The sequence below is a fragment of the Buteo buteo genome, chromosome 1 (assembly GCF_964188355.1).
Source record: "Buteo buteo chromosome 1, bButBut1.hap1.1, whole genome shotgun sequence".
Lineage (NCBI taxonomy): Eukaryota > Metazoa > Chordata > Aves > Accipitriformes > Accipitridae > Buteo > Buteo buteo.
In genome coordinates, this window is record NC_134171.1 from 25,255,868 (window position 1) to 25,280,139 (window position 24,272).

Here is a 24,272-nt window from a genome sequence, read left to right on the forward strand (position 1 = left end):
ACAGACACAAAATAAGCTCATTAGTCAATAAAAATGACCAAAGGTAAAAGATTTCCCTGAAAACTTCCTTGCAATAGAATGAGTTTCAGTAACTTTCACTACTGTATATCATTATTGATAAATTTCTCAAATCCAGTTTCTGCCTCTTCATCCTTTTACCATGTCAGAAAGCCGATCTATGCATCCATGCAAAAGATAGATAATATAAAGCAATAAACTCCCATAAAGATTATTTTACCATGGATGTATGTCCTGCAGAGGCCCGCTTGTTTCAGGTGAAGCTTTCCTACAAATAAGGCATTTATGAACTGTCCAATAGCTCATGTTACAGCTTTTCCTTTGGTGGTTTATTTATGAATGGGAGGAGGAGACTCATTTACAGGACTTCTCTTATTTACCTGGTGAGTTATTCTCATGTAGGATATTCATTATATTTCAGATTAATATCATTTGGTCAGATTTGTTTGATGTCACTCAATGAGTTTAAAATCTTTTTCAAAACCAAAGACATGTAGAAGACACAGATCATCATTTATTCCTCCTTTCTTTAGAAAACAGAGCTAAAAATGCAAATGACGTCCTTACACTCCACCTGTTTTAATTATGAATGTTCTATTTTATACTTTCTATAACCAACCATGTATAATATTATACAATTCTATTGAGGAATTCCATTGCTGGTATATTGTTCCAGTGTTAATACCACAGTCAGCTTCTCATAGTCATTATGTACAATCAAAATCATTTGAAATAAAAGAAATGAGATCCTCAGTCATGGATTCAGTTGCGTTTAACTGTATGTAGTTGTGGAAGGTAAAAGATGGCTTGCACATGTTTTTATCTGTTCTCTGGCAAAGGGACAAATACCTTCACAGGCACTGAGAAAGACTGATAGTGTCTGCCAGTGCAAGAAAAGGAAATGAAGTCAAGTCCACCCTTTCAGCCATCTTCTACACTGCCGTTCAGAGTATAGCATCATAGAAGATCTTTATCCTCCCTTAAAGGTAATTATAACTCATTGGGTATCATTATTGTGAAAATAACAGCAAAGAGTTGAGGAAGATGGCTAAAGTCATTTGAAAGTACTAATTTGGAAGACCGTCTGTAGTTCAGTCACCGATTGATTAAATTGGTATGCCAGTTCTGGAAGTTCTTCAAATATTATTTTCTGTATCACACTTGTGAAAGGTATTTGTGAGCAATTGAACTCAGTTGTTCCAAGTACATCTGCTTCTCAAATGGAGCAAATGACAGGAACATGTATTGTCATTTTTCAATTACTAATGCCTCAAGATTGTTAAACTGCAAATTTACTATTACCTTAATATATATATAATCAAAGAAATTAATAAAATCTGGAACAAGAAAACAGTATCTAGTAAAATCAAGGCATCAGAAAAATATTTGACTCCTAAAAACAGATACATTGTAGAATTTATTAAAAATGGCCTTTCCAGCTGGATTATATAATCTTCACTAAAAATAATGCTTAGATGAATCATTAGAATTGGAAAGAGTAAGGGAGAACAGAGGTAAGATAAATCACTCTTCCTATACATGTCAGTCACTGTTTTCCTCTCAGACGTTACATAATCCATCAAAATGAGCCAGTTTTGTAAATTATTTGGTCATGTTCAATGACTTTTAGCACAGAGCCCACCTGGAATTCTCAGTTTTAAAAACTGTTGTACTGCAGTGCCTGTAAGTGGGTGGTTATAGCTAAGTAGAAGTTGTCTGTCGGTATGTGAAATAGTCCTGTAAGAAATCAGTTGAGATTCTCTTATTTAGGCAAGGCATGGTTGAGTTTCTGGCATCCCTCCCTCACGTAGTCCCGTTGTTCTGGGCCTAATGCCCTCTTGCAGCTGCTCTCCTTTGCTGGGATTGTCATTTAGTTTCTTCATCTTTGATAACTGTTTCTACAGCAGCCAAGAACTATTCTGACTGTGCAGTGATGTTATTTAATAGTCCTCTCCATTTAGCATCAAGAAAAAAAAAGTCTGTTGCAAAGAAAACTCCTACTTTGTTGATGCAGACTTACTGCACTGATAGCAAGCAGCACCTCTCACTTCTTCTGTGGGTGTCTCTGCACACCCACAGGTGTCAGGTTCAAGACTTTTTCATCTTCTGGCGTAAAAACCTTCACATCTTTTTCACTTGAAGCCCATACAATAAGTTACATTTATCAGTCATGCTTTTCCAGCTGGCCCGACTGACTTCAGGAGTTTTGCAGTGACCCAAACCGTGGCCATGTTCCACCAAAGTTATTTAAGGAAGAATACGACCTGGATTAGAACTTTGTGACTTGTGAACTTAAATAGAACGTTTAGAGAAGGGAAGGACAACTTTACCTGAGAGCAAACAGTGCTTGCAGAGCTCTTCAATAGCTTTGCAGCGCTGCCAGTCACATAGGTGTGTTTATTGGAATTTCTTCAGAACAAGGTGTATTTAATGGGCCTGCACCAGCCTGTACACGTGTGCTTTTACAAGCCTTGCTTTCCCGTGGCTTTTTATGCCTTGCCTCTGCTTTTTGCCTTCTCAAAGCCTACAACGTACTACTTCATTTGCTTCCGGCACTTTAATCTGCAGTTCAGTTAGGAGGCAGAGTGTCTGTGACATCCCGTTGCTTTATTGATTGCCACTGCCTCATTACCTCAAGTGCTTTAGTAACATACCCTGATTGTTTTCTCTTTGCTCTAGTGATGTCAGAAAAAAAACAGTAAAGCTACTGCAATACATACAACTTAATTGTTAAAAATATTTTCTAGTGTTGTACAGCTATTTTTCTGCTTTCTAGGTAATTCCATAATTTTTTGAAGTGTGAGTTGACACCTCTAGATGAATTAGTAGGATTTTTGCATCTATCTTTTTTACTGCACTGGCCCTTTTTATGTTTTCTGTTACGCTTTTTTGCGCAGCTCACCCAGAAGTCCTCTTTTAGATTTCAAAAGAAGTTTTTCTTTCACGTTAATTTTGATTATAGTTGCAAATTCTTGTCCTTGCAGGCTTTGCTGTTTTCCAGTGCTTAGCTGTAATAAGCTTTGGTGTTCTGCAGAGATAATTTTCAGACTTAATTTTGGTGTCTCTAAACGTGCTGTGTCTTCAGTTTCTCCTGTCACATCATTTAATTGTATGACAATAATTGTTTGTAAATCATCATGTTTTCAAGAGCTTTTCCTAGTTTGCTTTATTGAATGAAAGAATTAGATTTTGTTGAATACTTCCACTTGTGCAGTTTGCAGAATGCAAAATTCTCTCCCTGTAGAGATTCTGCCTTCAACCCATGGTGCCACTAAAGCTCCCGCTGTGCATTGGCATTTGCATGGAGATGCATTTGCACTTGCAGTGTTTGTCACAAATCACACTCAAGGGATGCAAGGACACCTAGGCACCCAAGCTGCAATCTAGGGACTATTTGCAGAATTGGGAAACAATTCCAAGTCAACCTAACTATTCTTTTTTCTTTAAGAACATCTACATGTAAGGGTGAGGTTTTCCCAAGAGGTAATGTGAGGTTCGTTATTAAGATATATTATGAGATAAAATTCTGCTTCAGAGTCCTCACCCATACCATACCCTCTAGATTTAATGAGTATGTAGTGTTTGATTATTTATTTATTTATTCATTTATGGACTGGAGGATTTTTTCCAAACTCTGTGGAAGTCAGTAAGGTATCAAAAAGTACTGGGTTTCAATATGTGCCACAAATATAGAACTTCATTTAAGATCTACTGAGATTAACAGATCTTTCCATTAACTTCACCAACTTTTGGATCAGAATCCAAATTTGTTTCATGTAAGCATATTGTACGCATAATAAAACTCAGAACTCTCAGCAACCAACATTTGTTTTAAATTGGGAACACAGTCATGTGTGAATAATCAAAAGTCTTTTGATATTTAGATACAGGAACTTCTTTTCCCTTCTGTGTCATTTCCATACTGATATTTCCCCAAAATTCTGTATTTTAACATGACTCTTGGCCCCACTGATCTTACTAGAATCTTCATTTTTTTATGTATAAAAATTGACAACTGGGTGTTATTGTTAAGCCAATAGGTGGCACTAGTTAATCATATTAACAGTCAAGATGCAGGGTATTTTCTAAGATGTCACTGTGAAATGTGGCCAGCTATTAAGCATTATAATTAAAAAAATAATAAATGCATATTCTATCTGTGTTGTTTTAAATTTGTCATCTTACAGAACTGACAGTAGGGAACATTTCACAGAAGCAGGTTTTAAAACTACGCCTCATTTTAAATCGGATATTGTTTGATTTGGGGCTACAAAGGAAGAGCTAATTGCTGCAACTAGAAGTTTTAGGCTTATAATTATGCCCTACATTTTAAATCCTGCATCAGATAGTTAGGTCTTTTGTTTCGAAAATGTGTTTGTTTAAATGTTCTGGTGTAGACCACAAATTTGTAGTCACATCCTGTCATTTCTTCACAACTGAGAGACATATTTCAGGATTACTTACTATTTTAATGTAATTTTCTGTTATTTCTTCTGATTTTCAGGCCAAGCGGCCATTCCTTTGGGCTCAAATGCTCAGCCCACTGTTGTTGTATTTATTTTTTTAAGAACTGAGACGGTTGAGGAGAGGGACATGCCAGCAGTGTTACTCTGCAATATCCTGGTGGCTAGAGCACTAACCTCTGAGCTAAAGGACTGCAGTCTAGGTCCTCCTTAGTCCAGCACAGTCGCACACACTTTCTGCACATCCTGTGAGAGAGCTCCCACCCTCAGGCTGGGTGAGGACACGCAGCTGTGTACATCACAGTAATGTTGCAGTATTTTGCTAGTCAGAATTTATTTGGAGGGTTACAGTCAGTTGTGAGTTTTAGTTTAATTAATGAATGGTCTTCAGTCTGTCCAATTTCTCATTTGCCTTTTTAGAGAGCCAGTAGACACGTGAAGATTGGCGGTGCTGTTCAGGGAGGGCACATTGGAAGAAGTGACCCAGACCAATCTGTTCCCATTCTCTGAAAAGAGTCTTGGGGAGCTTTGGATGCTTATTCTAATGCTCTCTAATCACAGAAACCCCAAGGGAAGGAAATTACAAGAGCGTCTATGCAGTTAATTTTCTAGGAAGGCAAGGGTACTAGGTAGCTCAAGTCATTTTTCCCTGTCTTACCAGCTACATGATTCAAGCTCATTGCTTGCGAAGTGCTCTGAGATTCTTGGATGAAAGGCACTATAGAAAGGCAAATGACTTATTATTCTGGTATTATTTTGAGAGACAAGGTTTCCATAATATTTAGGGACATTTGTTACCTACTGGTATTCAAAGCTTTTGGTATCAGGGGTAATATACAATGCTATTGTGCATTATTAGTAAAAAAGGTAGTTTAAAAGGAATAATTCAGTTGAATAGTCTTATGTGACAAGAACATACTAGCATTAAGAGGTTTGGCAGCCACTTCCTTACTTGGTATTGCTGCTAAGTAATTTTTAACCTTATTTGCATCATATCCTTAGATAATCCAAGTACAGAAATTCCTACTGCAGTTAGTAGGCAATGGTTATAAAATACCCACATTTTTTATTATTGCAATGCATTAAAAAAAATCCCATGGCAAGAATCTGTCCTACCCATCCAGCAAATCTAAGCATTCAGAATACTTAGAGGAAGCAAATAGCTGGGTATGTTAGTGGATACCCATTCAGGACTAGATTAGAAGATACTCTATGCTCATCCAGGGCCTCAGACCTCCATAATCGCACAGAAGACTCCAACATTATGTGATAATAAACATATCTGTGTGCATTTGTACAGGAGACTAAGCTAGCAGAGAAGTAGCCTGTGGAAAGAGGTGAGGTCAAGACCCCCAGCCAGCCTCTGTCCTGACCCACTGCAAAGCGTGGGAACACCAAGCACAGGGAGGTGATACAGAAATTGTTTCCTCTGTGCATACAAGGAGCAGCTCTTTCCTGGGTGACGGGCTGGAGATGAAACCTGCAGGCAGCTCTGTGACCCCAGAGTTCATTTCTGTGGTACCTTGAACAGCTGCAAGGGCATCTTTGTTCTTCTTTTTCTGCCTTGGTCCTTCTAGGTTCAGCTGCCTGCCTCAGCCTGTTATGTCAGTCAACAATTTTCCTGCCGGCTCCTTCGAGCTGGGTAATGCCGCATTCCTCTCTCAGTCAAACTGGCAGTGCAAACACCCTCCCTGCTTAGGACTTTCCCCTACTTAAGGGCCTTAGCTTGCATGGTGCTTGGGTAAGGTTACTCACAGGTTACATTTCTGTGCATAGACTCTCAACTTGAATGCACTGCTCCTTTGAGGATAGTCAAGCAGGGCTCACTGTCCCCACATTGGCCCCCCCGCGCAACACATGATAACAGGATGGGGCTGAGCAACCTCCTTATTCAGCTTCATCCAGCCTCTGTTGAATACAAGTTGTGGTGTGACTCCAGCCCATGCACATGAAACAGCCATTCTCATCACTGTGGCTGAACTCAGACCAGTACAACCACCAGCAAGAAGAGAAACTGTTTGGTCTTAGGGCACAATAACTGCTGCTTGAAAATGGGTGATTTCCATTGGGCTTCTATGTTAACTGTTCACTTGTATATACATTTTGAAATTTTCTTCAACTAGGCTATTTTCCATGACTTATTTTATCCCAGAGATTAATGTTTGGCAACTGTTTGTAAATACACATCATCTGTTTACTAACACAAGAACGTAAAATGTACTTCTCCCTATTAAAAATAAAATAAGCGACTTTAATAGCAGAACAGCTTGTGTTTGAAGGTCAGACTTTGGCATGGAAATAGTTCACGCTGAGAAGTAGCACCTTGGAGTACTCTAATCAAAACTGGCAGTGATTTGACTGAGCTACAAGCCTTCAGAAATCACACTTCACACAGTCGTGTTTAAACAGCGATTGCCTATTATTTGGCAGAAAGGCTGTAAATGCATATGTGGCTAATTCAGTCCAGTCTTCAGCATTACACTGGGGAGAGGGAGGGCTGCGATGGCATTCTCAGTCAGTTCAAAGTGCAGGGGTGGGCAGGATGGTGTGGGTATGGACTGGCTTAGGAGGCAACCATCTGCAAGAGTTAGCACTTTTGTGGAAGGTGTGTGTTCAGCAAGTCACTGTCTTGCTCAAGACAGTGTTGGTTTTTGGTTTCATTTAAATACTGGACACAAGTTTAGGGTTGGGTTGGGTTTTTTTTAAGTCTTGTCTTATGTTTTTGCAGATGTAGTTTCATTCCCACACTTTATTATGGCCTATCATTTGGATTTCAGAGTATCAGAATTAACATTAGGAGGTGTATAAAGCTCATCTCACAGCCACTGTCTCATTATGGCTGCTAGAAGAATGTCATTTAGTTAATCCATTCATCTGCAGCAGCAGCCTGGAAGGTGGAATTTGCCTGTGTGACATTTTTGTTAGGATCTGCCAGCTTCATAGATTTGCTGTCACTGTAAATCAGGTTAGATTTTATTTAATTAAACCAGCTTATCTGCCATCCATACTAATTACTGTAGTTCATCTTAACTATATGCATTTCTGTTTCCTTGAAGTTTCACAACTTACTACAAATAGAGGAATTGTTAAAATTCATTAATATAAGCACCAGACTCATTCCATTCCATTAGATTTGGAGGTAGGAATAAAAATACAGGATGGGTATGCTGAGTGTCTTATCCAGAACACAGTTCTAGCTGAAAGAATGTTTTATCTCTTTCTATTTCATTTAATACAGTATCAGAAATGTAGCACTACTCTTGCAGTGTGTTGTTTCATTTTCTGAACTAGACTCTACAAGTTATGCTGTAGGGAATAGCACCATGTCCTAAAACTAGAGCCAGTGGGGTTCTGCAGTGTAAATCCTATGGGCATAAATGGAAAGCAGCAGAATACGGTTTTATCTGTTGTATAGCTCAGACAATATATTTCCCATTTATCATTCAATCACATTTAACTCTTAACTTCTGCCCTTTTCCAATATTTTTTTTGTTCCTGCAACTTAGCCTATTTTAGTTCCCTAGAGGACTGTTCTGTCCACTGTCACATTGATAATTTAAGTAACTGTAATCAGTAACTGTGAATTGTTTCTTCTTTAATAACAAAGCTGTAGTCATGATTAATTTCCATTTAGAGAGGCAAGAATAATTTTGTTTTAGCTCAGTAACTGAGTAGTAAGTTGGCTTTCAACAGAGTTTATTCTACTCAATAGTGAAGATAAGGTGCTCTGTGTTTTTGTAGACTTGCATGCCAAAATTAACCAGTGTTAAGGCAAAGAATATAGAATATATAGTCTTCTATCACTGACTGATCTAAGGGCCTCAGTTACTGTGAAGGTTAAAAAAAAAAAAGTGAAGTATTTCAAATGAAGCAAAGTACACAGGTAGCTTTTATCACAAAGTACAGCAACACTGTGCAGTACAGTGACTCCAAGCTAGCACTGACAAAAGTTGCTTTGGAGCCAAAATAATACTGCTGCGTCGGCACAGTGCAACCCTCTGGCTAATTAGCCTTGTTACCTGTGTACTACATTGTGCAAGAAAAGGTTGACTTAGGCACTAAAGTGTGAGAGAAAATGAGTGTGGATCCTAAGGAGGGAGCAACTCATCCATCCCTCTATTCCTTATGGACTAACTCAGGCAGCTCTGGGCTGAGAGCACTGGTTTTTGCACTCCATTCCTGAATATCTATGGGGTGTGTCTGTATTCATCCAGATCTTGAGTACACTTCTGAGGTGAATCTCTTGATCATCACTATCTAATATACTTGGACTCACATCATGGAGCGGTCTTGGCATGCATGAACTGGGTTCCTTTTGGACAAAAACCAGGAAGATAACTCCAGTGTCTCACTTAATGCACTCCAAATATTTGTGGGGGTTGAGCCCAATCCAAAGTAAAATCCCCTGAAATACATATGGCATAGACATTGGGTCCTTGGCACCAGCTGGTTTAGTCTACATTTTTGTTCCCACTGGCCCACGCAGTAGCAAAAGTCTTCCCAGGCACTGTACGAGGGGCCTGGATGACTAAGCCAAACCTGCTGGATCTTCTGAGAGACAGGATCACTGCTGGTTGCAAGGGGGACTTAGGAGGTCATCTGGGCTAACCTCCCTCTTGAAGTGCTGCCAGCAGTAACTTGGTCAACCATAAACTTGTCTAGTCGAGTCTTGAAATGCTCCAAGGACAGAGGAGCTTCTCCTAGTGTCCAACCTGAACTTCCCAAGCTGTAATACGTTGTTGTTGCCTTTGCTGTACTGTCTGACACGGCCACAAAGAGCTTGGCACTCTCATCTTTTTAAGTGCCTTAGAAGTAGTTGTAGGCTGAGGTTAGGTCCCCCTTATGCTCTTTGCCAGACTAAACAAGCCCAAATTCCTCAATCTTCCCTTGTGCTCTTGGCCCCTGACCATCTCAGTAGCCTCTCCAGTTTTCCTCCTGATCCTCCTCGTATGGAATGCCCAGAGCTGGGCACAGCACTCCTGGTGCAGCCTCTTCAGTGCCAGGGAGAGGAGGGTAGTAACTTCCCAAGAGGGAAGTGAGGAGAGAGGGAGTGAGGCCGCACGCCTCGGAATGTAGCCCAGAGCAGGGTCTGTCTTATTTGCAGTGTTCAAATTGGATATATAAAAGCTGTGCACTTCAGATTTACGATCTCGCCTTGAGTGGTGTGCTCACAGTCAAACAGAAACCTTGCAATGGAGCAAGGACTTGACTAATGCTTCTAGACCATTGTCTTCAGAACACATTAGCATAGTTAATATATTTTAAAATGTGAAATCATAAATACATAATATTGTTGCACTGCAAGAGAATGTTTTATAAAAACTACTATGCCTTTGACTCTTTTCCCTATCAAAAGTTTGTGAAGGAAGAACTGTGGTAATTCAGATAAATTGGATGAAGCTCATGGCTGTACTTTTGAGGTTTTGTGGTATAGCCTTTTTACCTTGATGAAGATTTCACAAGAAATAATTCTCTGGAGGTGTTCTGGATTGCTTTCTGTTTATAAAAATAAATGGTAATTATACCACACATTTGTGTAATATTTCAAAGGTATATTCAAATATTAAGAAGGGTATTACGAATTTGGTGTAATTAATTAAATTACAGATTTCACACTTTCTTAGGATTGTCAAAATAAAAAATATTATAAATCTGTGACCATGATTCTATGAACAGATCTCTGATTTAGACATTTAGATTTAGACATTTAGATTTAGATATCAGCTGTGGCTCTGGTAAACAAAACATTGTTAGATTTGCATACATATCTCTGGTTTACAACAGTATGGGGTTTGTTAAATCGGTTTTAACCTATTGTGTTGTTTCACTGCAGTTATACAAATATTGCTTTAACTGCAGCAGATGTTCTCCATCATTCATAAGTTAACACTTTATTTTTCATCACATGGCGCTCAGATCTAGTGGTTTACAGCAGTTGAGTTTTATTTTTGAAAGTAACTTAGCAACGGTGTCATCCCTCTGTGTCGTAACTCAGTTGACCCTGATGGCAATCTAGACCTAGCAAAATCTATCACATATCATAGTCTTATTGGGAAAGACAATAAAATTTATTACCTATACAAGATTTCATTACTAACCAAATTTACTTCACATTTGACAGTATGTTTCTTGACTGGTATGTTTTATAGAAATGTGTTCAGATGAACTTAGATAGACAGTACTTAATAATAATTTTGGTCTCATTGCCATATTGTACTTCATTATCAAAACACAGGTAATTTTGCATGGTAGGAATAACATGATGTCAGAACTGTGCGTTTAGTATGATAGCAGGAATCACCTGGACCAAAAGATACCATAAATAATGCTATTAACAGCTTTTTTCCTTTTAAGATACTATCAGATTAAAGATGCTGATGAAAGTGATAGTGTTTGACACAGTGTCATTAATTCATGTTATTGACTTATTTCTAAGTATAGAGCTCTCTTTTATCTTTGGTATATCTCTTTGTTCCATGGTGTTTCTAGTTCCTAAAATTCAGCTTCCTGAAAAATAAATAGAAGCCAAACTGATAAATTCAGACTGCTGAATTACAAAATTAATTCAGCTGCACTGTATTGAAATATGCTGCAATATTAAGATGTGTATGAAGCCTAATGATGGACATCAAACACATTTATGTGTTTGTGCAACATACAGTTTGGAGATTAAATCCCAGCACTTGATTTTCATTAGGGGTGGGTGGGTGGTGTGGTGGGTGCATATTAAGGGCTCTTTTTTATGTGATACATCTCTCTGACTAAAAGAACAGAGTTCATATAAATATTGTTAGTAACATCTTTCTCCCCAATACAGATACAATAGCAGAAAGGAGTGCCCTAAGAGAACATGTGTATCCTAAGCTGAGAGAATTCTGCAGGGAGAACTATGGGCTGGAATTTCAGGTAGGTTTTGTTGTGTTGAATCTTGGATTATTTTTCTTGAAATTAACTCTATTTAGAACAGATAACATTTTTAAATATCATTGGTAAAATAGAAAATTGCAAAAAATGTATTTCATATGTAATTGTACTGAACTGATGTACTTAAATTATTTTACAGGCAGATTTGAGGTAAATTCTAAATAGATGAAAACCACACAGTTTTACAATGCCACATTGCACTGGTGGTAAAAGCAATAGGGCAACAAACTGACAACTTTCACATTAGAAACTTAATGAAACCACCTCTATTTTAGATATTCAAAGTATTTAAGAAGAAATAATGTTACATTTGAATTACCGTGTTGTACTTCTAGAAACCATACTTAAGTTAATGCAACCTTTTTTTAATTTAATGTAATCATCATTGGAGTAGCAACATCTGTATATTCACATAACTGTTATATTATATCTACTCTAACTATGGGTTTATCTTCCACTGTAATGTGGAAAATAGTTTAACTAGGTGAATATTGAAACTGATTACCAAAACAAATTGAATGTGGAACATTTCTATTGTGATTATATACTATGGAATTTGCTTCCTTTAACATCAGTTGTAAAATTCTCATTGCTTTGGTCAGTTCATGTTTTCCTTTGTGTTAGGGAAGACATAGACCCACCCACATCTTTGGTAAGAGCCAATTGGTGATAAATACAGTTGCGTTTGACTTAAAACACATGAGTTTGGTATCACAGTTGAAGTCACTGGTACTTTTAAGTCAGGTATATCCTATTCACAGTCCAGTAAAGTCATACAGTAAAGTCCCATATATGTCAGCTGGCCTGGAACTGGTTCTCTGCTAACAGAAACAATTACAGTGTGTGATGTTGTAAAAATGCTGTTCAATTTTTCAAAAATTCTCGTTCCACATCCTCAAGCCTTCCTCACATACTAGTATTAACCTGCCATCTTAGTGACCACAAAAACTCAGCTCTTCAGAGTGTAGCTTACTCGGAAACAGCTAATGCCTTTTATGCAACATCCTGTTCCTCCCAGTGTATTATTCTTGATGCACATGCAGCTGGTTTTTAATCAAAATAACAAGTTCTTAAATTAGGATATTTGGTTTTAATTCCCTGAGTCACAGTGGAGTTGCTGAATCTGCATGGTGGTAAATTCCAGAGTGATTTTTGATTATGGCTATAAAAGAATTTCATCTGAAGGTCCTAGCTCATCAGCTGATTGGGAAGTCCCAGCTGCAGTAGTACATGCAAGGCATAGCAAAAGATATTTAAATAATAAAGCATTTTTTGCCTGTTACTACCATGTAATACTAATGGAAAATATAAACTTTATTTCTCAGTCATCTTTGAGGACACATCTCAGTGACAAGAGGGAAATGTCTCTTCCAAGTAGATCATAACCCTCTGAATTTTTTGTGAGAGGAAACATGTCTTTCTTCAAATGGATTGTAATGTCATCTCTAGGGGAGGTATAATTACGTTTATTGTAGTTGATATTCATGGAAGCAAATTATTTTATTACATAGTTTCAACACTAGGAGCATCCTTATGTGATATGATGTCTGAGAGACAGCTCCACTGACACATTTCTGAAAACAGCTAGAAAGCTATCACATTTCTGTGGAAGTTAAGTAGGAAAACCTGTATAAAAAATTAGCTAGGGAAAGTAGTAAGGCATTTTGGAGGAAGCTCTGAGGTAGACTTTATCAAAACTTTTTTTTTTTGCCTTTTCCATTCCTGATACACTGAGTTTCTTAGGTTAGCGTGCAAAATCAAGACTACAGTTTTTAGTGCAGTGGTGTCGAGAAAATATTATGTACTTTTCAGATACAGGGATAAATTTGTATTTCCCTGCACAGAGCAGAACACATAACTTTTCATCCTGATATGTAATCTTCTACTGACCAAACAAGAACTACCTTGCATGTGACTACCACAAATGCGCTATAATATCGGGTGACCTGAAGACACCGTCTTCCTGTTAAATAATGACCCAAATGAAATGCATTTGAGTACATTCATTGCTCCAGCTTCCACTGAGTCATCTGGCTGCACTGTTAAGTGTTTCAGTTGTTGCAAAGCATGAGATCTGTCAGGCACCCTCAAGTTGGTTGGAGCTGTTAGGGAACATAATGACCATGTGTGTGGAAGCAGAACTGAATATATTCAATCACTCTATGAATTTGTTTGCTTGATGGACTTCCTCTTCCATTGAATCAGAAAATATTTCTGAAGAACAGGTATTGGTGAACACAGAAAGCAAGTAAGCTGAGAAAAAGACTTCCAGAGTGCATGGTGTTTTTTACCTGAAATACAGTATTTTTCTAGGGGAGGACAGAGATGTTAAAGAAAGTAGCTGTAATAGAAAATTTTTGAAGGATAACTAACCATAGTTAATTAGCAGCATACTCTTTTCTTCTTGGGAACAATGAACTGTTTCAAATCATTTTCACCATGTGATATATACTAGAAGGAAAGTGGAATTTCGCATGAATGAAATTTTTTAGTGTTTTTTTAAGCACTTGGAAGCAATAAAATTCTTTCACTTCCTTAGAAAAATCTGTGAAACTGTAAGATTGGTAGGACAAAAGCTAAAATAAGCAAAAGGAAACACTGAATTATGAACAAAAAGTCTCTGTTAGGTGACTACTGTGCAAGTGAACTAGACCAGTGTCAGTCCACTGTGTGTAAGTAGCTCTCGCACAGAGCACTGGTTGTCATCTCACCTTGGCAGCCTTACTGAAAGTTAGAGTGGGTGTTTGTCACACAGTTTTTCCAAGTATAAGTGAAAACATACTTCAACATCAGATACAGTTGTCTTCTTGTTCCGTTTCTTTAATTTTGTAAATCCTATTTATTTTAGCTAGCATAAAGAATAACTGATAAGCCTCTCATTTTGAAATTCTTGGTGCCTTTAGAGGTTTGATGGCTCAAATATTTCTTCTTGCAGGACAAAGTTATAACATGTTAAGCTACTATGCGACAAAATTGTGTTACCCAATAAAAATAACCTATAACATTATAACACACAGAAGGCAGCCACTGAGCCCCTACAATATCTGCTGTTCCAGAGAATCTCCTCTTCACATTTACAGAGTTAGCGTGATTTCTGCACAGTTAATTAAAATAGAAATTGCTTTTATGTTTCAGATGAACTTGAGCAGCACAATAAATTCATTCAATAAGTAATTCAAATATTTTTGACTGTACGCTGAGGTGCTCTAATTTTATGACTGGAATACTTAAGCTCTATCATACATCATTCATGTAATCAGACAGCTGAACACAATGTGAAGTTCAATAATGAAGTCATATAGATAAATAACAGAAGGGAGAGAAGAAGAAGGGAACACTTTTTTCCTAATCAGACTAAAAGAGAAGAGGACAGAGAAGAAATCAGTGCAAATGAGGGAGATAGGAAGGCTGTTTGAGGTGCAGTTTTGTAAAGCAGAAGCTGCTTGTTCCAGCAAAATTTTGGAACAGAGTTTCTGTAAAAAAATAAAGATATTAAGTGTATTTTCTTGGCAGTGTAAGCTATAATGCATTTTATACATTGAGCTATTTCACTTATCATCAGTTAGATGGTGCATTACCTCTCATGTTTGGCAACAGTGTGCCTACTCCAGCAAACACTGACACATGTCCCAAACTTTTCTGGAAGAAATAACCAACAAGACTGTTGGCAGTAAAACTAAACATGGCCATAAATGCTTCTAGATTAGGTCTTAAACCTTGGCATTTATTGTTATGAGAAATTTCCCAAGAGATTAACCAGCTGTAAACTGGTGAATTTTACTTTTACATCAACGCATTATTAGTTCTTATATTAGGTCTTCAGGCTGATTTTATGATCTGTTTAGACAACAGCTAGTTTTGTGGAAGCAGAGTGCTTCCACAGTACAAATAATATTACAATAAACAATATTGTAATATATTCATGTCTTAATACAATTTCAATTTTTTTTTTTAACTATCTACTAGACCTTTTTTTTGTTCAAGGTACATACATGATGTTAACAATCAATAGCAGCGTAAATGAGAGAGTAGTAGCATGTACCATAAGTTTTATTCTGAAAGAAATGCATACAAATGATCCCTATTCTTTTAAATTCAATTTTCCACAGTAAGAATTCAGCCTTTTAGTTAAAATATGTAGTGAAATCACACTTCATCACTTAATTTCTTCAAATAAGTTTAACATCCATATTCCAGTTTCTTCCAGGAGTTTGTTTGCAACTAATTACCATCACAAAACTGAGTCTAGCTACAGATAAAAGGCTGAACAGCAAGCTGTCTATCACTGCATATCTATACAATCTCTGCTTCCAAAGTAACAAAGACCAGCTGACAAAGGAAGTACGATATTACAAAACTACACATATTCTTTCTTTTGAGCCATGTGCACAGAATGAGTTTATATCCTGTGGATACAAGTGACACAGGTTGTCAAGTTGTGGTCTTGACTGTAATCCACAGCAAAACTCCCATTAATTTCCATGGAGCCAGGATTTTATCAATGCTTTTGTCATTCTTCTTACTTATCCATTATAAGCAATCTAGTAGCAAATAAAGACTACATCAAATCAAGATCTTGTAATGCTAATCTCTGCAAAAAAATATAACTATGAAATGAGAGACTGTCCCAGGAGGGACTATCTGGGAGGGAAAATAAGAGGCTTAAATTGTTATTTATGTAAGGAAACCCTGCCAGTCTGTGTAAGGACTGGTTATAGACCTCACTGCCTTTTACTGCACTGCAGAGCAATGCTTAGCAGTACATGAAATGTTGACAAATCTAATTTTTAATTTGATAGGTAGAAAGGGCATATGTTAAAGTAACAATGTTACATACTATTTTCCAGGTCATAGACTTATACTGGGGAGTTGAAGCAGACGAATGGGACAGTCCTGAGCTGCAAAAGACTCGTATGAAGCTGTTAGAAGATTGCTTGAAAACTTCTGCAGGTCCATGTTTTGTTGTGGGTATAAAAATAATGTTTTACTTTACAACAAAAATATAATGTTAGCTATCCTAACATGCATGATTCAGTAACAAATGTATTCTTTTCTTCTTTCTAAAATACTTGATATTCCTCACTGTACATTTGCTATACTGCATCCAAATGTTTCCCTATACAGCACTGTAGATTAACAGTGATTACTCAGTATTAGTGGAAAGAAGGATCTTTCATAATCAGTCCTCATAGCAAGATAGGTTTAGAAACCACAAGGTATGACTGTATTACTGTCACAACAGAAGTATGGACTACTTGTTTAAGGAGGCCACCATTAGTTAATTCTTGGCACTTCTCACACATGCATTATTGGCTGGCCTAGAAGGACTTAGAAAAGCACAGCAGCAGCCGAGAACTATCTGCTCTGATCTGCATTTTGCTGTTTTGTGTCATAAAACCAGGGCAAGTTAGGATGACAGGTATTAGAGTGTGGAAAGACTGGAGGTCAGTGGCAACCTGAGGAGGCTCTGAGTCATTGTGGTTTTACTACTCTCTGCCTTCTCTTTACTGTTGCTAGAACAAGCATTGCTTTCAGGATTCTTCGAGAGTCAGTAAAGCTGGCAAAAAAGATAGATCTTCACTGGCTTTTCCTATTAGGCCTAAAGGAGAGACTGAACCCCTTTTACAGGAGTGCTTTATAAAGCTTTCCATATTTATTTTAATGTCAGAGAGGTCTTTTTCTGTAGATGAACCTGTTGTTTTACATCAAGCTCAACAGTCTTCAGCTATCCATCACAGCTTTTACAGCTGACACAGTATGAATTTATGAAGTTATGCCAAACATTGTGTAGGGTTAGGGTTCTAATAGCTGAAAGGCACTGGGAGTAGGCTGCATATATAAAGTTCTGTCAGGTATGCTTTACCCCTTCCAATGAATCATATACAATAGATTTTGCTGTCACTGATTTTATGTTAAATATACAATTCAGAGTAGTGCATTTTTTTCTCTTTTGTCTGTGTCTAGAAAGATGTGCACCATGTTTTAAGGTGAACACAGTTAACTTGAAAAATATTTAAAGTCCAGTTTAGTGCTGACTGTGTTAGTTTTCAGTGCATAGACAAAAAAAGATACGACTTTTGATAAATGCCTTTTTCAAGCTGCTTAGAGTAGCATAACCTCTTCATCTATGAAGAGTAAGGCTGTTCTTTAACTTTCTGGGTAGATCTAGATAGAGAATCTCTCTAATGAGATTGGCTATTCAATGGTATAGAGCGCATACTTAACAGCATCTATTAAAGCATCAAAACAAAAGACAAGATGGTTCGGGAAGAATGTGGGTATATTTTGTACATGAGAAGTACTATGCGCAAGGGAGGCTTCAGTGAAAGTACAAAAATGACCACAATGAATAGGATTTGCTATGATCAAGGATACTTCTCTAAAAGATAAGTATTTCTATTATTCCAAAACATATTTAAGTATTTTATCAGCTGTCTTGAGGCTCCATCTTTGTGAGAAATAAATAGGGGATGTATGACAATTATTTTTCTATGCATAGTTGTAGGACTGCAGAGATACTAGGGTAAGTCTCAAGTTAAATTAACCTCTATAAAACTCATCATTTGTGTTTAAGAAGACAACCAATATTATTTTAAGACAAAGTGCCTGCAGAGAAAAAAATAGATAACCTGCCTACATTAGATAAATTCAGTTCCAGTTTCATTCTAGTGGTGTAGAAGGACCAGAACATACAGGGCAAAAGACAGACTCATTCAGGATCTATCTGTCAGGCTGAACGTTTTCAAGTAAACTGGCCTAATCCTACCTAACTAATTTTGTCAATTATTACACTAATTGTTAGTGTAAGTTTTACTAAATTATAAGCATTTTGCTATTACATGTCTTTATTACAAATTTTCAAGGATTGGCCTAAAAGTAAAAAAACATTGCTTCTGTTTACTGCTGATATACTACTGATTGTCTTCTCTGTAGTCACTTGTCTATTGCAACTGGAAGGGTAGTGGAAGTGCTTGTCTCTCAGACATCAAAGGAGACCTGCCACTCTCCTTTGACAGCTTTAATTAACCTCTGTTTTGATGTTAGCCTTCAATAGAAAACAATTTTAAGACCACGCCTTTGCTATTCCAAATTTTCTTTTCTATAATACATTTGCTAAGAAAATAATTTAGAAAAGGTAGATTTCTCCTCTATACTTAAATGTAGCTAAGTGAACCCTAATTCTTAGACTTGTCATAATAAGACAGAGAAGAGTTCTGAAAAAACTGCAAGTCCTTGATTTATTTTTTTTTAAGGGAAGAATTTGAAAGATTTAGCAAACTGAAACCACAGAATCCCATGGGGATGGAAGGGATACAAAACACTGCCTGCTGTGAAGGCTGGAGATCACTTCTCTCCATGCCAAAGATGAGACAAAGAGCAAGCTGTAGCATGTGTTGTTCTGTACTTTTATCACACCCTCACAACCATCTCACTGCCTCTGTTTCATTCACCTGCTTGCCTCACTCTGTTATTTAGCTTCAGAGCCCTGGGGAACAAAGGCTGTCCTCAGCGCTTGACTGTAAAGAGCCCGGCACGTGGAGTACTGAGTCTGGGGTGGGTTTGATGCTGTCATGACACTGTTTTTCACGAGGACACACTGGCCCAGATCTCTACAGAGTTTGCATAGCTTCCATCTTACATGACTAAATTTAGTTTTCTGGGCTTATTTTTCTACTTTCTATCTTCCCTTTGATGAAGAAACAGAGCTGGAGCAGAAAGGCATGGCATTTTTCCTGTAGCAACACCCAGTGTCCTTAGACAGGGATGTTCTAAAATCTCTGACAGCGAAGAAAACCTCGTCATGTACCATTGCTGCATATTTTAGCAGCTCAGAATTTTGAAGCTGTTAAGAACTGCCTGGCTGATATTGTTACTAAGGAAAGAAATCAAGCCAAATCAGAAATTTTAAACAGAACAAAACAGTTAGCAAAGAGGCTGCAGTGAGCTGACAACTTCAATATTTATTCCAGGTTTTCCAAGTATGGGCCAGAGTAATAGCTCTCCCAGTGACTAGACTGGCAAAACTACAGAAATCTCTATACACATTTGTTGTTTGCTTTGTTGTACCTTAGTGGGATGGGGTTTATTTCATTTACAACACCAATTGAAGACGCTTCTACTCCAACAAGCATAATTAGTTTTAATTTATAGTAACATAATTAAAAACTGACTTTGGCACTACAGGCTTTGGGCACCTTCCCATTTCTTGAGAAAGTTCTATAAAATGTGCCACTTCCATTCAGCTGGGTTTTTTTTTTTTACTTTTCAGTTACCACTTTTTTAATTCAGACACAGATCTGGGATTAAATTGGACTATTCAGAATTAACTAGCAGATATGGATTGATTTTAGAAAGTGTTTCTTTATGGCACTTTGTGCCTGCATTGTGCTATCAGATGGGGAGAAAATGAAATTCAGTTCTTAAATTAGTGCAGTGTTTAAGTTGGAAGTCCTAAGCTTTTCTTCAGATACAAAACAACAAAATCCAAATGAACACATATCCGTAAACACAAAGAAGGAAGCAGTTCTGAAAAAAATGGGTAATTAATTTCCTGTGACACTTTCTTTGGGAATGTACAGTCCCTCTGTTACCTACTGCCTGAGCTCTCTCAACACTGGATCCAATTAAGGGCAAGGGGAGTTGTGTGGTTTTTGGTTAGGTTGGGTTTTTTGTTTGGTTGGTATTTTGCTGTGTAAAATCACAGCCTATTATAGGTGATCATTTAAAAACTCATAGCCTTTACTGTAGGTAAATACATACTGTAAGTAAATACATACCATGCTATTTTTGATTTACAGAATAATTTATCAAGATTTATTTATGAGGGGAAAAGTACTATTTCTGTAGGAAAAACACTTTCCGTGCAAATTTTATGCAGAAATCATACTGGTTGTCTCTGGAATCTACACGGGGAGATTGAAATGCAGTATATTTATTAAATTGTGAACTGCTTAAACTCTGCATTGCATAATGATGTCAAAGAAAAAATACATTCAGTGCATCACTGGAACCTTTACATTTTGTTGGTTATGTTTCCTAGTAAATTCATAAGAGATGGTAATACAGACAGGATGGTAGAGTGACAATAAAGGTTATTGTCAGGTGTCAGTCCCACAACTAGTACTGATCATGAACAGGATTCATCTGTTACAGATCTAGTCTTGATACCTTTAACAACTAACAGAAAGATATATAGGTACCTCTACTAATATCTGAGAAGTCATCTTCTGGATGACTGTTTCTCCGTTAACAGCAAGGAGACGCTAGGGAGTTAGACTGCTGAGTTAGGAACCCAAGTACAGTGCTTGATATCAATTAAGGCCTTAAGCTACTTAGGGTGTCGTTAGTCTATAGTGATTATTTGCAGAATAAGTTTACTGCCCTTTTAGTGGGGTTCCCTAACTAACACTCCATTACTAACCTGCTGTTGATTATGCCTTAGTACAGATCAGGGAACTGGCAGGCTTCTCTGCACTTCTCTTCAAACACACCCTGCAAGTTATAACACGTGGGTGCTCTCTTCCATCTGTGCAGCACCACACAGTCTCTGCCTGAACTGCTGTTCTTGCATGACTATGTCCTGAAAAATCATAAAATGAAAGGGAGAAATGGAAATGAAATAGTTTGTCACCTGTAACAATTTGCTCAATTAAATATGTTTGCGTTTGTACAAACCTAAGAGATTGTCTCCACCCATTGGTCAAATCTGGTCCAAAGAATAGTAAAAACATTTTCTACCTACTGTGAACAGCCACTGTAATTTACATTATCCCTCTCAAATTACTGACAGCCTGTTGTTAATTTCAGCATTAATGAACCATTAAAAAAGACCTAGCATTATAAAATTGGGATTCCAGTGGGATTTTAAAAGAATATTAGCAATTTACAATATTTGGCATGTCCTTAAATCAGCCAGAAATTGAAGACAAAATATGGTAAATTGAGAAGTGAGATGTTTTTTTACACCTTTGGATCTTTGTGTTCCTACAGTACAATGCATGCTTTAATCATTCCATGAAGTATACTGCTACTTGGTTCTTTTTGCTTAGTACAAATGGTTGATAATTAATTCTGAGCACATTCCGGCTCAGAGAAAATTCCAAATTATATTACTCCAGCTCTGCTGAATCTCCTCAACTCCCATTTCAGTTCTGGTGTTACTTTAGGGTTTACTCCTAATGTGAAAACCACATATATACAGGTTCTGGAACACCTGACTTACATTTTACTTTTGCTGTCATGGGAAAATTGCCACATATTTTAAGTTAGGGAGGCTAAAGTCAGTCAAATGTGTCCATATTAAAACAGCCAGTTTAGGGGGAATTCTAAGCACCCAGTGCTCTTCAGGAATTCAGCAGAAGTTATATGTGCTTGGTACATTTAAGAATTTAATTTTTCTCAAGGAAGCAGCTCTATATATAGCTTTTAAGTGAATGAGGAGAAATAGCTGGAACCAGACTTGGCACAGCAGCCCATCTCTCCCAATAAAGTATATTCCAAGAAACAAATATCAAATTACAAATTTTCTTCTCACTCCGTGTGTGATTCAAAACCTGTCCAAATAAGGACTCTCTAAAATGTAAGTAAGTGGGTTTGGGGTCATACAGCAGATCAGGAATGGCTCCATAGGACTTGTTGGCATTAATCTGAAGTAAAGTATATGTCTGAGGACACTAATCCTGCTTTAGGAAAGATTTTTCTGTGAATGTCAAAGTAGAACTTTGTATATTTTTTAAACCCTTCAAAAAAGATAAAGTGATTAAATTTTAAAGACATAGTATGCAACTTTCCCCTCAGCAAGCCTTGGTCTCCTTTCACTGCCTCCAGACTAACAAGCAAAGGGTGTATATCCCTTTCCACATTGTTTGTCCCTGAACAGCAGATATACACACAGAGTGGAATCAAGCACGGGGTGAAATCATATTGATTAAGCTATTGTAAATGAGTTCCTTGATCTGCTTTAGGGCTGGGAATGTATTTTCCTGTGAATCATCTCTGATTCTCTAAATGTAAAATCTAGGGTCTAAAAATGCTTACCCATTTTTTAAACATATCCCATTGAAAATAGCTACAAGATTCATCAGGCAGCTTTTCCATGGAACATAGAAACTGCATGGTTTTTAATGCGGTCTTAAAATAGCTTGCATTTTCAGCCTACAGTCAGAAGACTACATATTTTCTGCTAAGTCACTGTATTTCTTTTTCTTAACATATATAGAATTTTTGGTGCTGCCTTTCAGAAAGGTTAAGTATTATATTTAATATAAATGACCATATTAGTGAGAACAAGATTAGCACAAACTCAAATTTCCATCATTCTATGTATAATGTGTAGAGGAAGAAATAGGCTGCATGAGATTTATGAGATTTATTTTCTCTTTACACTCAAGAGCTTTACCAAACCATCTTCTGAGGTAATATTGTAATCAGCTAGATGTAATAGTCTGTTCTGTAAATGAAACTGTACATCAGAAAGCCAACACTGGCTATTCTGCAGAAGGGGGAGGGGGAGGAATCCTAAACCTTCCAATTCTATTTCTGTGTAAAGAAAAAGCATACTTTACAGTATTTAGCAGTTGGTTGCTCAAGTTTAACAAGAAGTCTTAATGCTATTGCTTGCACCTAGGGTATGTACCTTCCCTTTTCTCAGAGATTCATTTCGGGGATCCTTTGGTTCTCCAATTACAGACCCAGAAACAAACACCTACCCACAAAGTAACTAGTTCACTTTTCAGTCTGATTATTGCTAAATCAAGCTAGCAGTAGCTGGGTCTGTTTTTTTAAGATAATCGGAGTGTATAATTTCACAGGTTCCTTTTTTTCTTCAATGAAAGATACTAATTTACAGAAGTAAAATAAAAGACAGCATCAGTGTTCTTCATAGTGATACTGGTATGCATCCATAAGGTATTGCCTTGTTTCTCTTAAAATATTTGCTTTCAGTGCAAGGTGCTTTTTTTGGAGTTACTGTTCTGTTAGCATGCCACGTAGCAGCTAATTATCATATGCTTCTTTCTTTCATAACTGGAAAACCTCACAGAGTAACTTTTTATTTCATTCCACTTTTTGAAAAAAGGAAGAGGAGAATACTTGCTTAGAATGCTATGGAGACTGCAATTATTATGAGTAAACTACATGTTATTTTCTTGTTAACTATTTTGCATAGTATAGAAATTGCTTTAATGCTTAGAACTGTTTTAAAAGAATTTAGAATAGTAGTGCCACTCGTGGCTGGAAGAACAGCGCATCACCTGGCCACATACTTTCGCAGAGTATATACTCTGCCTCTCAGTCATGCCATTGCATGGCATAGGCAAGATAGTCTTTTTATTGAGAGAAGTGTCATGACCTGATGTTCTTTGCTATATTTCATTTGTTTCCCATGGCGATTTGCTACAGAATTTTTAAACATTTAGCTAATGACTTGACCTATTAACTGCAGGCAGTATTTAGTATTTAGTGTTTGTACACTTACCATTAATTTTAGGTCTAATTACCTTTTAGTTAAAAAATAGTGTTAGAAAAGGCATGAAGATATCCCACTAGAAAGCTACTATAGGCAAGGTTTTATTTTAACCTAGTCCATTCTTGAAGAATTATGGTAAGTGAAAACTAAGAGGATTTATAAAGGTGATTTCTTTCATCTATATTACAAATGGAAAACTAATATTGGGTAGTACTGAAGAACAATAGGTTTTGAAATGTGGTGGTTCTGAAGGTGGCTGTATGAAAAGATGGATTTATATTTAATATAAATTAAATTATTAGGGTTAGCATTCTCATTGTAATATTTGGTGATGTGAATTAACTGTAAAGATTGTTGACACAGTGAATACTTTAAGTAATGTTATTCTTCATCAGCCACAA

The 24,272-nt window shown here is 37.1% G+C and overlaps 1 protein-coding gene across 1 annotated transcript in view; it reads left to right on the forward strand.

Annotated features, from left to right (window-relative positions):
- Positions 1 to 24,272, forward strand: part of NWD2 (NACHT and WD repeat domain containing 2) — a 58,347-nt gene that overhangs the window by 11,529 nt on the left and 22,546 nt on the right. Inside the window, exons 2-3 of the mRNA XM_075041169.1 lie at positions 11,299 to 11,387; positions 16,253 to 16,369. Of these exons, the coding sequence (XP_074897270.1) occupies positions 11,299 to 11,387; positions 16,253 to 16,369 (206 nt within the window). The remainder of the gene's footprint in view (positions 1 to 11,298; positions 11,388 to 16,252; positions 16,370 to 24,272) is intronic.